General features: G+C 30.8%; 2 protein-coding genes across 19 annotated transcripts in view; one reads left to right on the top strand and one right to left on the bottom strand.

Moving 5' to 3' along the window:
• Positions 1-9,757, bottom strand: part of LOC139497999 (dyslexia-associated protein KIAA0319-like protein) — a 60,834-nt gene extending 51,077 nt beyond the window's left edge. For all 18 annotated transcript variants that reach the window (XM_071286283.1, XM_071286278.1, XM_071286277.1 and 15 more), the window contains exons 1-2: positions 9,672-9,757; positions 4,824-4,950 (exon numbers count right to left, since the gene is read on the bottom strand). In XM_071286283.1, the coding sequence (XP_071142384.1) occupies positions 4,824-4,899 (76 nt within the window). In that variant the 5' untranslated portion in view covers positions 4,900-4,950; positions 9,672-9,757. The remainder of the gene's footprint in view (positions 1-4,823; positions 4,951-9,671) is intronic.
• Positions 9,758-9,784: 27 nt separating this feature from the next.
• On the top strand, positions 9,785-11,512 carry LOC139498004 (putative peptidyl-tRNA hydrolase PTRHD1). Its single transcript, XM_071286293.1, has 2 exons — positions 9,785-10,052; positions 11,279-11,512. The coding sequence occupies exons 1-2, from the start codon at positions 9,864-9,866 to the stop codon at positions 11,447-11,449; spliced, it is 360 nt and encodes a 119-aa protein (XP_071142394.1). The 5' UTR covers positions 9,785-9,863; the 3' UTR covers positions 11,450-11,512.
• Positions 11,513-17,596: the final 6,084 nt, after the last annotated feature.

Consider the following 17,596-nt stretch of genomic DNA (forward strand, 5'->3'; position numbering starts at 1 on the left):
CTTATCTCATTATTTTGAACCTAATAAAAAGTCTACTTTATTTTTTTTCTATTTTTCTTCTGCTTAACAATGCTTAAGTCGTAATCTTTTTAGCCTTTTAAAAAGTCTACATTTTTTTCTTTTGCTTTTCTGGATAATTTTTTGGTTTTTGTATCTTAATGTGTTATCACTAATGGAATTTAAAGTTCAGAGATTTTTTTTATGGTCTATGTTCAATTTATTCACACAATTCTGAACTAGCAACTTTAAATAACTTAAAATTTTATGCAGTTTTGTGTGTTGAATTATAAGGATGCATTCCCAAATTTTGTGTAGAGATGTTCATAAAGAATTTTTAGATTGTAATGTATAATTCAGATATGACTTTAAAAGCATGCATCATGGTGAAAAAAAATTGTCATTACAGGCATAGATAATTAAATTTACACTTTAGTGTTATATTTGTTATTTAACTCTGACACTAAAGTCTTCTTGTAAGTTGGCTTTTTGGTCACTGTCTCGTTGACATTTATCCCATAAATCCTTACATTCATAAAAATGAAGTCAATATTCCTTACAGCAGAATGCAAAGTTATTACCATTACCTACACACTCAATGCATTCTGCTGTAAATGATTATGAAATTTCAAGCAAATTGAATCATGTTATTTCATATACTTAACTAGGGTAAATAAATTACCAATCAAACCACACACCATATTAAGATTAACCTACACATCATCAATCTAAATTAACCATTATGTGAATAAGTAAACAAATCAGAGAGTTAAAGATCAATACATAATATTATATATTGATCTGGCTTATCTTATAAATAAATGTTATTAACATTCTGTTAGTATTAAAGTAAAACTGGTTATTATAAACTCTGGTACTTATAACACATAATCTCTGGTACATGTGGTACCTTATATAAATACAACATATTTCAAATATTACATACCTAAATCAGGAAATTTGTTTATGTCAGAAATGAATTATATTAATCTAATTTAACTGCACTTTTAAAACTTATGTATATTTTTATCAGACTAAAGAAAATAAAGAATGAATCTCATCTGAATAAATTTTTTCAACTTTGTTTTGTTTCTAAAATCTTGATATTCCTGATGATACATTATACATACATGACATATTGTATATATTGATCTAATTTATCTTATAAATAAATATTATTAACATTCTACTTAGTGTTAATACAGGTTATTATAATCCATAGTACCTTATTCAACATACATTTAAATGTTACATTCCAAAACTTTATAAATCTGATTTAAAAAGCATTTTTAACTTATGTATCTTATTTCAAAATAATAGAGACAATAAGAAAATAAAGAATGAATAATGGATCTGTATAAATATGTTCAACTATGTTTATAAAAAGTTTATACCAGGTATTCCTGATGCAAGTAAATCAAGAAAAGCACTTGATTCGGAGGAATGAAATTTTAAACTGTGTCAAAAATAGTATGGATGGACAGACTGACGTACAGACTGACTAGGGTAAAACTTAATGCACCCCTGCTCTACGGCAGGGGCATAAAAAAGTCGTAAGATAACTTACACCAAGTTGTTGTTAAATGAAATCAAATACTCTACGTTTAACTAGATTTTCAATAACATATGATCAAATTGCTGAAAGACCCCCCCTCTCCTTTATTATTGAAAATTATCATCCTGCATTGACAATGATCTTCGATGTAAATAAGATACATCTCTTACAGCTATAATGCTCTCTTGGTGCATACATCTCATGTAATCTAATACATCCAGTAGGTACATGTATGCAATACCCTTCTCATTTTAAAAGTATATAATGTAACACCTGCATATAATGTCATACGATTTAATCCAAATCCAATAAACTGTCAGATACATGTTACATTGTAGATCTTATACCTTTGTACAACATAATCCTCTTGTTAAAGTTAAGACATTGTAACAAGGAAATCTTATGTTTATAAATCTTTTATCAATTCTTTTATCAATTCAATACATGTTTTATTTCTCTTTAAACCTCTCATTGTGATTTTCTCTAAAATATTCTAAAATATAATTAATGAAGATTTATTGATTGATTGGTGGTATTTAGAGCCACTAGCAAGACTCTTGGTTATGTCATGGTAGCAAGAGTTTGTAGAGAAAACCAATGAAATTTGACAGGAATACTGACTATCCTAGTCAATTGAATAATTGTTTTTTTATTTAGGTCCAGTGGTACATGTATATATATTTCATGCACTTTCATGACGATCTTGGTAATTGAGATAGCAGTCAAACACACCCAGCCACCAACTGGGTTTGATCACAAAACCTCTGTGTTGACATGTAAGGAGATAAACTTTTTAGGTCCCAAAGATATAGATGTATTGTAGTGGAGTTAATTACAAAAGAAAAGACCTCAAAATTACCATTTAAAAACAACAAGTGACATTACTCATGTTACTGCAGACATTGTAAAATATATCTACCATGGTGGGCATGCCATTCAAATGATACTGTGTTAGTACAGACAGATTTAAGTACTTATTTTAGCTATTCCATTGTTTTTAATATCAAAATCACAGTTAATGACAACAATTGATCCTATTTGTCTGTAGCTAAATATATATATGTAATATTGATCAAATATATGTCACAGTCACTGTCACACTTTGGTCATTTGCAATTGATTGTTTAAGCATGTTAAGAGTTCACAATAAACTTTCAGTGACTTTTAAACAAGTTTAAACATGCTAAATGTCATCATACATATTTTCTATAAACATTTTATCTCTTTCCCTCTTTCTCTCTCAAAACTAAACTCATACAGTACTTTAACATGTCTAAGTTCACACGAAAAACAAAGCTTTTCCATAAACAAGCAAATCATCAGTCTGCACTGTTAGCCACTAGTCTCATGCCTAAGACTAGTAAAAAAAAAATAGGACTAGTAACTATTTGGAAATTTTTGTTTTGACACATCAGAAAATTGTTGGAATATCAGACTCTGGACTAGTTGATGGAAAAGATTTTTTTGCATAGTCCTGCCAAATGATTATCAAAAAAGCTCAATTTTCAACCAATAAAAGTTGAAATGTAAAAGGCTAATATAAAGAATTTGTAAACATTACAAAATCAATGTTTGCATGTCCTGAGCAATAAAATCAAAATCATGTTTATATTGCATGTTTCACAATAAAACGTTTATTAATGTACTCCATTTAGCATGCATTGCGGGACCACAAAGAGGATAAATTCATTAATTTTAACTGAAATACACATTTTTTGCTGATTTCACAATTTTTAATGCAATATTTATAAATTTCAAAGTCATCAATTTGATGTGATTAATCTTTATGACAATATAAATCTTGTTTAAACATCTTCACTAAACAGGATGTCATTTCAATCTATTGCATGACACAATATCCAAATTACGTAACAATATAAACTACCACGGCATATTGATTCATGTCATAAAAGAAATTTGCATGATCTTTTATTGAAAATGTCCTTACAGAAAGTTCTTAAATTTCTCCGTTAACAAGACAGCTAATTGATCTCCATGTCTGTAAAATTGACAATTTACAAGTCAAATCTTTACGTATCTCTACATGCTCTATAGCACACAATATTAAAACTAGTCACAAATGAAACCAACACATTATATTTCTACTGGAACACTACCAGTAAAGGGGCTTATTCAAATGCCACTGAAACAACTATCCATCCAAGTTTAGTTAAAGTGGTAGTAAGCAATTATTTGACCACTGTGAAATATTAAATTTCTATTCAGAGGAGATATATGAGCTTATATTTAAGTTAAGGTTACCAATTAAATTCTGTGATTAGCCCTGATGGACTAGAGTTTACCACTAAGTTATAATTAATGAATCAATTCCTGTTTATGACTTCACTTCTGACTACCAAATTGCAGTAAATCAATTCTTAATGTGAATGTTAATATTTACACTTGTGTAATTTGGCATGAAATTTTATTGAATTTATGATCAAGCATCTAATCTTGTACTTGTACTTGTAGCAGGGGGAGGGTGGTACATGAATACATGCATAATACATAGATTTTTTAAGCATGTTCAACATGGATTAAGTTTGAATTTTATAATCAAAACTATTGATTATCATTGCTGAAAAGTATTTCATAATAAAGTTTATTGTCTATATACATTTGTACATGATAAACATAAAATTGAGAATGGAAATGGGGAATGTGTCAGACAACAACCACACCATAGAGCAGACAACAGCCGAAGGCCACCAATGGGTCTTCAATGTAGCAAGAAACTCCCGCACCTGGAGGCGTCCTTCAGCTGGCCCCTATACATATATATTGGTCAGTATTTTCAGATGACAGTCAGGTGTTAACAAAGGTAAAAGTGGTTGTTAATTAGTATCTCTGGAGAGACTCAACCATAACTCAGTAAGGAATTGTGAATTTCCATAAAATACCAACATGATCAATCAGCCGTTTTATTACCATGATTATAAGAAAATAAATACAATTAACATTTAGATAACCAAAAAATAAGCAACTGATAAAAAAATATAGTGAAATTTCTTAAAAAAGAGCATGGATAGTCATGCTAGATCTTTAATAATATTCTATGTAATTACTTCCTTTTGTATTTTAAATCTTAATTCCAAATTCATTTTAGTTGTTGGCAAGAACCTTAAAAAAAGTCATTACTAGAAAATATATAACTGTTTTTATATAATTAATAGCAGAAAGCTAATTTAAGTTTTAGAAATTACTCTGAAATATTAAGCATTTAGACATCTAAGCATGTTCAGGTATCATTGAAGATTAAAAATTAACCTACCTGATATGAGTAAATAAATGGTCACAGATACCACAGTGTAACAGGGTGTTCTGTTTATCCGTTCTCCATAACACATCTTAATACTTGTCAGTAGAAATCAGTATGTCCATTTTTCAATAGTTCAAATCTGAAAGATAAAATATCAATTTGAAGACATTAGCTTTAGGTAAATGTACTACAAAGTTATTCCAGGTTTATCCAGGACTCATGGATTTGCCTCAGTAACAACTAATTGCATCATCAAAATTATACTGTGTTTGTTCCTTTATTTAGTCATCCCTTGTTTGGATCTGAAACTTCTCCTCTGCAGTCTACTGGTAGCTTATTTCCTTGTCTACCCTGACTACAGAGTTCGCGAAATCTTTTTTTCCCTGGTGGTCCTTGAAGAAAATCTGCTGGTCCTCACTATAACTATATTGAAAAATACTAAATTGTGTCAATCCTTTTGCAAACTTTTGGTGGTAAAATCCTGAGGACAACCACTTTTCGCGAACTCTGTGTCTATGACCTTACCATGCTTACTGATGCATAAAACTCAAAACACTTTTATTACTGATATTTTATACATTAAAACGATTGTTTTGAATAAATATGAAATACTTGCCACTGAACAATTAAAAAAAAAACATTTTATCTAAGGGACGACATCAAAAGTTCAATGTAGGATAACAAACTTAATCTATATAGTTTTTTCACTGACACCCCCCCCCCCCCCCCCCCCCCCAAAATCCATCCCCAAACTATTTGAAATAATTTTTTTATCCTTCATTGAATTTTTGATGTCCTCCCTAAGTACATGTATTTCACCACGTTGATCTAAAACAAATTGTAAAGCTAAAATATCTGCATCTATTTTCTTCATTTAGTATTTGATCAATACCTCTGAAAATATTGCATTATAAATAATAAAACAATTAAATACATATCAGATTTAATGTGTTTCATATAATTTGTTCAATAAAACATGATTGATGTGTCAAACAAATGGTTTCTTTTTTTTAATACTTCATCAAATAATTCATTTTTGTCTGTACAAGTATTAGAATTTATTACTTAGTCTGAATAAAAACAGATATTTCTGTTCTTTCTAACTTATAACGATAGTGAATTTTAGTTATTGTACCATAGTTGTGATATACATTGTAGTTGTTAAGAATTACATACATGTACAGACATAATAGAAGTGTCTCACGCTAAAGTATGATGGTTGTTTGTTTGCTAAAATGGGAGGGTATAGTACGATAAAGTGCGATGGAAAAATAGAGTAAGGTTCAAGGGCTTAAACACTGAAGTGCATTGATGTTTAAAACAAGTCTTTTTGCAAGCTCTAATATATGCTATGATATAACATATGATGTGGTATTTTAAAGATTTATGATATATTGATAGTCTTATGTGACTGTTTCTAAATTTAGAAGACTGCCCGCTAAAAGGTAATTCAGGTGACACAAAATACTATATATCCTTTAAATGAATTTTTCACATTAAATTAAAGCGTATTGGATCGATTGTTGATTGCTTAACGTCCAGTGGCAAATATATTTCATTCATGCATGTTCAAGACAAGCATAACAAGGGGCGTAGTGGATAATTGGTAAAGCTTGCAGTTCACACAGCTATGAGTTTGACTCTCCCTCTAGTATTTTTCTTCCTTCTTCTATTAATGTAAATGTAATGTCCCCTTAAAGTCGTTAGTTGCAAATACAAAATTCAGTCATTGTCGGAATAAATTAAAAAAAAATATTTGTACTTGTAAGCTTAAATTCAAATGCAAGAGAAAGGGGTTGGTCCAGCTTTTCCTTTTACGTAGCGAGTATTAATTATAGATTAACTAATAGAAGAATTCAAATAGAGAAAAATATTCAATGAGTGACCGAACAACAAATTAATTCACGAATGCACGGATCAAAACAAATTGTGAATGCGTAGAAAAAGATATAGTTCCTTACATTTTCTGCTTTAATTTCATAAAAAATTTGCCAATGTAATAAAAAGAATAACTAACCAAAGAATTTAAATATTGAAAAATATTCAACTCGTGACCGAACAACACGTGCACTGATACATATATTAAGACAATATTTTAACGGGGACCGCAAAGTGAACTGCAATGAAACATTGAAATGCATCTGTTCGCTTCCATTCTTTGTTTTATCTTCCGACATGTTCATTTTTAGTTTGTAAAAACGAATTTTAACGTCATAATCCAACTACATTTTTTATGTCTATATATTTTCGCAGACCATCAGACTTTAGCGTATGAAGCATCGCACTTTAGCGCAGACCATCACACTTAAGCGTGACCATCGTACTTTAGCGTCCCCATCAAATTTTAGAGTCCTACATATATATGTATATATACAGATGTAATTATCATGATTATCATGACTATAGTTTTATGACAATAAATTTCTTTTTCTTTTGTAATTTCTAAGGGGTGTAAAAGCTTTGATTATTAACACCAAGCTTCATACAAATGTCAGCTTCTGTCAACGCTTTTACAATAAGATAAAATTACCAAAAGAAGCATTCACTTCTTCATTGTGAGTCTTGGTTCAACATGAACAACATACAGTGGTCTCGCTAGCCCAAAATAGAAGGGCGCCGCGCCCTGGGTGCCCTCAGCCGCACCCCCCCCTTTATTTTTGCCGATCAATGCATTTGTATCGGGACATATGTTTTGCACCCCCCCCCCCCCTTTTGCCCTGGGTGCCCTGGGTTAGCACCCCCCCTTTCGAAAATTCCTGCATCTACCCCTGAACTCGTGATACACACAGAAACGTAGACAAAAAAATGAGCAGTGCCTTTTCTTATCATAAAAAGTGCCCTGCCCTCCACTGGCACCCTGCCCCTTTTGATTTCTAGCTAGAGCACTGACATACACAATGACATACAATAATATACAGTAAATGTACTGCATTTCTTTACTAAATTTTACAAATTTATTTTCGCAATTTATATTTTAAAATTTTAAACTTTATATGAAAAAGGCTATTTTATCAAGTTGAGTATATGTGCTGAGGGAAGAGTTTGTCAGATCTTTTTGATTACTCTTGTACATGTAGATCAGATAAGAGTGAAGACTTGGATGCTTATTGTTTGCTTTTAGTATGATATGCTGACTGGGATCTTTACATTATTTAAAATATACTGCTTCTCTCGAGCGCAGCTGGATACGACTGAAGAGGTCCAACCCTAAACAGTTAAAAAATTAACACAGTGTTCAAGCTTGACAGATACAGGTCTAAATTTTTATTTTATATAATTAAATATTTGACACATTATAAACTCAAGTTAATGTCAGGAGATCAAATGTCTGCGTACAAATACGACAACACAGGCAACAAAATGATAGCATTATCCATTCCCAAAAAATGTTTGACGTTGTACATAAACATGATAAATTCAATAATTGAATATTTTTTTAGAAATATGCAATTTTCATATACATCATGTACATACATTTGTATATGTTTCAATGCATCATTCAATATATCTCTTAAATCGTGTATCTCAATGCAATCAATTGGTCAAACTTTAAATCAATATAGTCAATTTAAAGGTCAATGAACTGGCTAAGGATTACAGGTCTGTTAAACATGTTAAATCTATTATTGAACCATTATTTGATTATTATGAAATTAATTGTTTATCCTTACATTACACATTTTACTAAATGCTATCAATCATTATTTAACAGGTCAAGAATAAACAAGGGGATTATTTGAAATGTGTGAAACTGAAAGCAACTGACCAATGAGTCACTGACATGACCAATGACTGGTCAAGATGAATTGCAGATAAACATCATGATGGACAATTACTGGCAATTTGCAATATGTCATCATGGTCATCATGGTCATGTAAAAATGAATAAGTTTCATTGAAAAAAGCATGACTGTTAATTAAATTTGCAAATCATGATTCGTCTGAAGTCTAAAATAATTATTGCTACCGTTAATTTTGGAAAATATTTAAAGTGGTTCGTCTAACATGTCTAAATCATTAGATTGTTTTATTGTCTTATGTTTTAAAGGGTAGTAATGGGGGTACTTTCATGACATATAACGGTAAAAACTCTTGCCAAATGACGCTAAAGGTAATTTTTAGTTCATGATGATAAAATGTACTTACTTTTAGACGATAAAAAAATCAGCTGAATTTGACAAATCACGCTATTTTTTTCCAAAAAATAACAGTAATGATAATTATCTAAAACATCTGAAGAATCTCGATAAGGATATTTTGACGAATCACAGTAAAATTTTAACCCATTTGACTCTTATAACGATAGCAAAAAATGATCGTTTGACATCTGACAGTAAAGGGCATTACCACCATCTACTAGAAAGTGCATATATTTTATCATCACGTCACAAAATTACGGTTAACATCATTTGGCAAGAATTTTTACCATTATTTGTTATGAAAGTACCCCCAATACAACCCTCTTGGAGATGGATAGATCTAAACAAATAATGTTGATGTAAAAAATATATATATATATATTATATATGGCTTTCTTGGCATAGTTTTACATGTTTAATGCCTCGGACACACAGAACTATCATGTTACTGTTTTGACAAATCTGCATATTTAACAGTTCTGTGCACATGGTTAACAAATCATTAGCTGTCTTTAATATTGAAATCTGTGCGACATGTACAGACTACAGTGTCAAATAACCAATGATCACAAATGACTTGACATCGATCTGACCCAATTTTTAGGCTTGGTGTACACTTATTAAAAACATATTAACTGTGCTTTAATTCATTAACTGTCAATCTTGACTAACGAGAAAGGCCCTAGGGTGCTGATAACATAAAATCAGTGTTGTTATTTACCTTTTAGTACGTGTGACAGTTTACAACTTGACGATGATAGAATTTCTAACGTCACCCAAGATAAAACCTTTCCTGATTGGTCAGTGTAAATATTTTTATCCAATGAAACAATTTTTTACTTTGTAAACAAGTGCGGGCCTACAATATGGATGCGCCCATGAAAATTAAGAGTATTTTTGTGAAATAGTCATTATGAGTACAAATATCGTGCAATATGTAGTTGTTAGACGTGATGTGGTTAAAACATTAAAATGGCCTCTGGAAGCATTGATTGCACAAGCCTGTCACGCATGTACTGCAGTAATGCACAATTTTTATGAGCACCCGGACACACAGAACTATCTAAAAGATCTTGATAACATGCATAAAGTTATTTTAGAGGTATATTGCTGAATATCTTTTAGTAATAATGTGATTCAGATTGTATTTAATTGCAATCCGTAATGCTTAAAACACAACAAAATAAAAAAGAATACACCTTGTCGCTATTTGTCTGCCATTACTAGTGGACATCGCAGAGGTAAAATTTTGAAGTCATAATAGCAAATATCTGACGCTATGTATGGAAAAGCGGTTGTTGAATGATGTCAAAAGTCCAACTGGCGCAGATTCTCTGTTTGAGCGAAACAGATCTTCAATACTGAAATAGCCACAAGGTGCATGTTTACACTCTGGCCTATTGTCACGATTGTAGTATCATCGTTGCATTTGTATAGGATAAATCATAAAATGGATACATTCTTGATCTAAACCTCTTTTCGCTATTTGTCCACAATAACGAGACATCACAAAAGTTCCTGTAAAATTTTGACATAGTGCAATGGAAAAGTAATTATTGTATGACCTCAATAGTTCAAAGGGTGCAGATTTCCAAATAGCCATAAGGTGTATTCATGGACCTAACCACTGTGAATTAGATAAGGCCTGTGCAACAGTAAACATAACATTGTGACACTTGAACAATTGAAGTCTTATATATAGCAGTATAACTTCTCTTTTTTATGGTGTCATACTTTTTCTCTTATGAAATCAAACTTTATGGGATGGACCTTAAAAGATGGTACATTATTTGGTTATTGGAGTCATAGGGTTGCTGTCATATAAATCTTCTTTGATTCATCATGTTCATTTTTCAATTTTATATACAATATTTTGAAATTGGTCAGATAATACTAGAAAAGTGAGAGATAAAAATGTTGTTCAAAAGATCAAATAAAATAATTACATTAAAGTAGCATACATGTACATGTACCAAGTCTGCTGCATGAAATCACTAATTTTCATCATCAGGAAAACATCTTTTATAAAGTCAAAGATATTACTAAATGTTAAAGTTCATGTAGATGAACATAACAGAAAGGACGAGACAAAAGTTAATCCAACTCAAAAAGGTTTCTCTTAATAAACAAGATATTACAATATTTTCATAATACTGCAATAATATATATTTCTACATTATTATAAAAAAATTATCAGTCAGGGTTGGAACTTGTTGTAACAATACTATTAATATTTCAATATCTTCATCGCCTCACACCATTCCGAAACACTTGTAAAGGTTCTGGTATTCAATTGCATTCTGATTGAGTTTCTTTGATACATTTCAGGCAAAAGATGAAGAGAGTTTAAAATCCTTGTCAAATGTCCTAACAGAAAACAATATAGACCATAAACTTTGGATTGAACAACCAGAAAATATATCAACTTGTGTAGCAGTTAGACCTTACAACAAAGAAACAGTGCAAAAATTCTTTAAAGAATTTAAATTATTTAGATAAACCTGTCCTGCTTATAAAAATCTTGTTATTTTTTAAATGATACATAATAAACAGTGAACAGTGTATGTATATTTCTTCATCCTTCCTGTTAACTGAGTGTCTGTTGATACTAGTGTCACATATTAGAATTATAATCTGGAAAAAAACGGTTAAAGATCAATTTCTTACTAAAAGCATTTCAAAAACTTTACATTTAAAAAAAATTATGATGATGAGGTCAAGGTCAAATGAATTGTATCCAACAGACATATAAACATATCAATTTATTATACACCAAATATTGAAAACCTATTGTGTATGCTAATTGAAAAATAGACTAGAATACAAAAACTTCGTATTGACTAATGAACCATGAAAATGAGGTCAAGGTCAGATTATACCTGTCAGTCTGACATGTGCACATTACCATGATTACAATTAGTCCATACACCAAATAAAGCTAACATTTTGCCATCTATATTTCAACCAGATGCTTCGCAGGGCGTAGCTTTATACGACCGCAGAGGTTGAACCCTGAACGGTTGGGGCAAGTATGGACACAACATTCAAGCTGGATTCAGCTTTAAATTTGGATTGTGATTAACTAGTTGACACAGCATAGGTTTCTGACACAGAATGAATGTGTTCTAATGAACTTAAAATTTTTGTTTTCTCTTAGAGCAATTCTCTATGCTGTTGAATATTAATCCTCTCAAAAAAATGTTTGAAGAAATTTTCTTTTTTATTTATGAAATTTCAAATGAGAAAAATTGAACCCAATTTTTTTAATCACATCCCCCTTTCCCTTATTCCAAAACTAATCTCAATTAAAATTTCTAATGGAGTTTGCAACAATAACTACTCATTTAAATACATCATAAAATATTAAGATGTAAAAAACTGCTTGTTATCACTGAATGGTAAAGATTATTTTAATTTATCAGTTGGTAGTAAAAAGCGAATATACATTGTATATTGTATATAACAAAGATTTAAGTTGATTCTGGACAAAGAAAGATAACTCCAATTTAAAAAAAATCTTGCTATTGCACAATATTTTGCAATTAGATATTTCTTGCTTACTATTCTGGACAAAGAAAGATAACTCTAATTAAAAAAAAAATTGCTATTTCACAATATTGTGCAATTAGATATTTCTTGCCATTGCGCAATACTGTGCAATTGAAAAGACTTGCTATTGCACAATACTTAATATAATAATTTTAGATCCTGATTTGGACCAACTTGAAAACTGGGCCCATAATAAAAAATCTAAGTACATTTTTGGATTCAGCATATCAAAGAACCCCAAGATTTCAATTTTTGTTAAAATCAGACTAAGTTTAATTTTGGACCCTTTGGACTTTAGTGTAGACCAATTTGAAAACAGGACCAAAAATGAAGAATCTACATACACAGTTAGATTTGGTATATCAAAGAACCCCATTTATTCAATTTTTGATGAAATCAAACAAAGTTTAATTTTGGACCCCGATTTGGACCAACTTGAAAAACTGGGCCAATAATCAAGAATCTAAGTACATTTTTAGATTCAGCATATCAAAGAACCTAACTGATTCATTTTTTGTCAAAATCAAACTAAGTTTAATTTTGGACCCTTTGGACCTTAATGTAGACCAATTTGAAAAGGGGACCAAAAGTTAAGAATCTACATACACAGTCATGACAGTTAGATTCGGCATATCAAAGAACCCCAATTATTCAATTTTGATGAAATCAAACAAAGTTTAATTTTGGACCCTTTGGGCCCCTTATTCTGTTGGGACCAAAACTCCCAAAATCAATACCAACCTTCCTATTATGGTCATAAACCTTGTGTTTAAATTTCATAGATTTCTATTTACTTAAACTAAAGTTATAGTGCGAAAACCAAGAAAATGCTTATTTGGGCCCTTTTTGGCCCCTAATTCCTAAAATGTTGGGACCAAAACTCCCAAAATCAATACCAACCTTCCTTTTGTGGTCATAAACCTTGTGTTAAAATTTCATAGATTTCCATTCACTTTTACTAAAGTTAGAGTGCGAAAACTAAAAGTATTCGGACGACGACAACGACGACGCCAACGTGATAGCAATATACGACGAAAAATTTTTCAAATTTTGCGGTCGTATAAAAATAGACCGAAACACACAATCTTAACATTCAACCATAAAACTTAAGTAAATGTCAGACATTACAATCATTTCATACATGAAATATAGTTGACCTATTTATAGTACTTGAAAAAAAAGACCAAAACACAAAAACTTAACATGGATCAATGAATTATCTATGAAAATAAGACCAAGCTTAGATGAAATCTCCCAGAATGACATGTACCTATTATAAGCAATCCACCATAGCTATATAGGCACTTGTCTCAGTAGGGAAAAAAATCCTATATACATTAATGTAACATTATATTAAGGTACATGTATATAGGGGAACAAAATTCTTGGGCAATTGCCTGTGAATTCATACACCTAATGCTTATAGACATAGTATTTGAGAAATTCACCTTATCATGTTACTTTAACCTTGATCACTGATCCATGAATGAGGTCAAGGTCAAGTAAACCCTGTTTGACTGACATGTAGACTTTGTAACAAACCAATATTTCAAATATAGTTGTTCTAATATTCATAATAAGTAAGCAATTCACATAACAGGAAATTATATTTTTCTCACAGTCACTGAACCATGAAAATGAGGTCAAGGACAAGGACATTTGATTGACAGAAACTTCATAACATATTAAAGGTATCTGCATACAAAATAGGAAGCATCCAGGTTTCAACCCTCTGAAATATAAAGCTTTATACAAATAGTTTACGCCATTGCTGCCAGATAGTAATACCTATGTCTTGCATACTGCTACTTTCCTTGGAGGCAAGACAAAATCCATGGTCTGATTTTTTTCCTTTGTCCTTTTAACAGTAGGAATATGTTTGGTCTCCTTTTTATACCATAACTCATATAATGTTGTAGTAGGTGATTTACTGCATGTGCATTTTTGCTGCACACATCTCTCTTTTGTTGTATATAACTCGTCTTCTGTATCATAGACATGCTGAGTAATCAGTTCCTGTCTGACAATGATTTGATTTTTTTTTAAACCCACTGAGTGAAGCAATTAGAACATAAGTTTATTCATTGGTTTGTACAGTGTTCATTTTTATAAATCTTTATTTTTTTGCAAAACATTTAAATTTCTTCTTCAACAATTGGTCCGAGTACACAGTTATTTCGTAGTGCATTTCCCTTAGACAATAAATGGAAATAAAAAAAATCCCACCTGCGCTTTCTCCATAATATTTTTACAGTGTGTTGTACTACTTTTGGGACAAATTATATCAAAATTATAGAAAACTTCATCAGCTCTAACTCAAAATATGGACAATTTTATGTGAAGGGGGGCTTGAAATCTTTTGACAGCTTCCGAAATGCTAATTTTTGACCTTTTTCAACTGGACCAAATCACTACTTTACATTATAATTCATGAATCAATTTTTTTTACAGTGTAATTTTATCCCCCTTCTTGCTACTTGAGGCATAAAACATAAATAAATAAATTTGGAAGGGGTATAAAAAAAATTGACAAGTAACACACTGTCCACAGTAGGGACTATATTCGTGGACAACGAAAATCAAGGGACGATAACTGTGTACTCGGACCAATTTGCCTACCAGTCCCTCACAGACTAATGATTTTGACTGCATTTTTGGTGTCTTCTTACTTGTTGATTCGATATTCTATTGTGCTCATATAAGCAAGTTTGGTATTGTTATTTGTAAAATGGTATTAATCTAAGAGAGTTGACTGGCACTACATTATTACACCTGTTAATGTACCCAAGTTTTAACATTTTTTCATAGGCTTTAAAGATTCATGATAACAAAAACCAATCTTATATTTTTTTGGCAGATGCCTTCAATGATTTCACTGATGATATCACTGTTGTTAATATTTTCTTCTAGAACTTTGTGTCTGTTAAATTAAATGTTGTAGAATAAATGTTGACCTCTAGAAGTCTTTGATGGTTCTCTATGTGACTTTCATACATGCGAGAGGTTTAGCTAGCTATAAAACCAGGTGGTTTAATCCACCATTTTCTATATAAGTAAATGCCTGTACACCGTCAGGAACATGACTGTTGTTTTCCATTCATTTGATTTATTTCAGCTTTGGATTTTGCCATTTGAATTTTCCTTGGAGTTCAGTATTTTTGTTATTTTACTTTTAACTGTATTTTTGAAAATTATCCCACATTATCTCACATCTTTCCAAGCAGCTAAACTACTTTGTTTGGAATCTATTTCACAATCAATATTTGGCAAAATAAAAAGAAGTCCAAGCCCACATTTAATCAGTAACAACAACAGAATATTTTATCACAAAACACAAAATTTCATCACAATGTACAATGATAAACAGTAGGTTATCTCCCTGTCATAGCAAATTAAAGTTATCTCCCTTTATTGCAGGTTGATAATCCATATTGTTTCTCATACAGGAACAATCCTCTTTGGAATAAATAGTAAATATTTACAATTCTTGTATTTACATACATGTATGATGATCTGTACATAACTTGTAAGCCATTATTTAATTATTAGCACCATTCACTTCAAATAAACCAAAATAAATAACATGTTTAAAATGCATCACAAATTGATCACCCTTGCTGAACTTTTCCAAAACATTTAACGGTACATTTTTAGTACAATTTATTAATTTGTATATTAAACAAATATAAAACTGCTGACAATGGGGTAACTTTCTGTTGTACACTACTTTTATAGATTTTATAATCAAAGCCATGACTTGATATAAAAGTAATAAATGCTTACCTAGAAACAAATGAAGTTGTTTATCTTTTAAGTACAATAATGTCATCGCTGTACAGGTAATGTTCTAGACAAAAATTCTTTCTTAAAAAAACATAAGATAGTACAGCACCAAATAAGAGTAATCATTGGCGAAACTAATATGAAAGTAACTACGAATTAAGTACAACAAAACAATGGAATAAACTTGCTTGGAACTTGGAAAAATAATATTGGAATTTAATACTCTCCAAACTAATTATATGGCCAACTTATAAACAAATATCTTAACACTTCAAATCTTCAGATTTTCAATGGAATATAGAAATCCAGTCAGTGTAACAGATTTACAAGATTGAAAACATAACTGTATGACACTGATAATACATGTGAGGTTTATGTTCTAAGACAATATTATGAGAAAGTAAGCAAAAAACCAGAAGCAAAGACTAGCCAACTATTTTTTTAAAGAAAAAAATGTGCACACCCAGGACCCAAAATATATAGAAGAGGTTAGAAATTTGTGCTATTCTCAACCCTTGGAAGTAAAAATTATTCCAAGCATTAGCACCATGGTGAAAAAGGAAAATAACTTAAAATGAATTAAATAGCAAACCCTCAGTTATTGAAGCCATTACACTTCCAATACTTTCAGTCTCTTAGTAAGCCGCAGATGACAATTTATTTATTCAGATGAGGGTTTATTTTACTTGCAGGTCATGTTGCCATTATTTTCTATGTACTTTTTTCAACAAAAAAAAAGGTAAAAATTGATAAATTCAATAGGTACTAAGTTAATTATATAAATTACTTTGATTCTATGCTTAAAATTCTAGACTGGCTCAATTTTCTCCTTAGGGCTATCAGATAAAGTGTAATTAGGGATTTCAGGCCAGCAATACCTTTGCAGCTTTTAAATTAAGATGTGAGTCTTGTGGAGCAGTTTTAACTTTGAGAAATTTTATTATAGAGAGTTGACAATTAAAATGAGGTATGGTGAATCTGAGAGTCTGATGATTGATGAAAGCCCAGAGTATACTATACTTCATTATTCGGTGAAAAAAACACAACCTTAAAAAATCAATCAACCTGTCTGTGGTCTCTCCGGGGTCTTTTAGCAACATGGGATGCTATCTGACACTGCTTAGCCATAAAATTCATATATAAAAGCATGGTTAAAATACCATCATGTTTTGTAGACATTATAGCATCAAAATCATGTCTTATTCCTTTGTGTAAAAATGTGAAATAAATCAGTTATTAGTTTTTCATTCAATATAAAATACGCAGATTTTTAAGTTCACATGGCCTTACCTTTCAAATCAAAGGTGTATGGGA

The sequence above is a fragment of the Mytilus edulis genome, chromosome 12 (assembly GCF_963676685.1).
Source record: "Mytilus edulis chromosome 12, xbMytEdul2.2, whole genome shotgun sequence".
Classification (NCBI taxonomy): Eukaryota; Metazoa; Mollusca; class Bivalvia; order Mytilida; family Mytilidae; genus Mytilus; species Mytilus edulis.

Bases quoted from the DNA above. Each gene is read 5' to 3' on its own strand.
- LOC139498004 (XM_071286293.1), top strand. From the start codon at position 9,864: ATGAGTACAAATATCGTGCAATATGTAGTTGTTAGACGTGATGTGGTT. The intron at 10,053-11,278 runs GTATATTGCTGA...GATACATTTCAG, and splicing joins TGCATAAAGTTATTTTAGAG to GCAAAAGATGAAGAGAGTTT.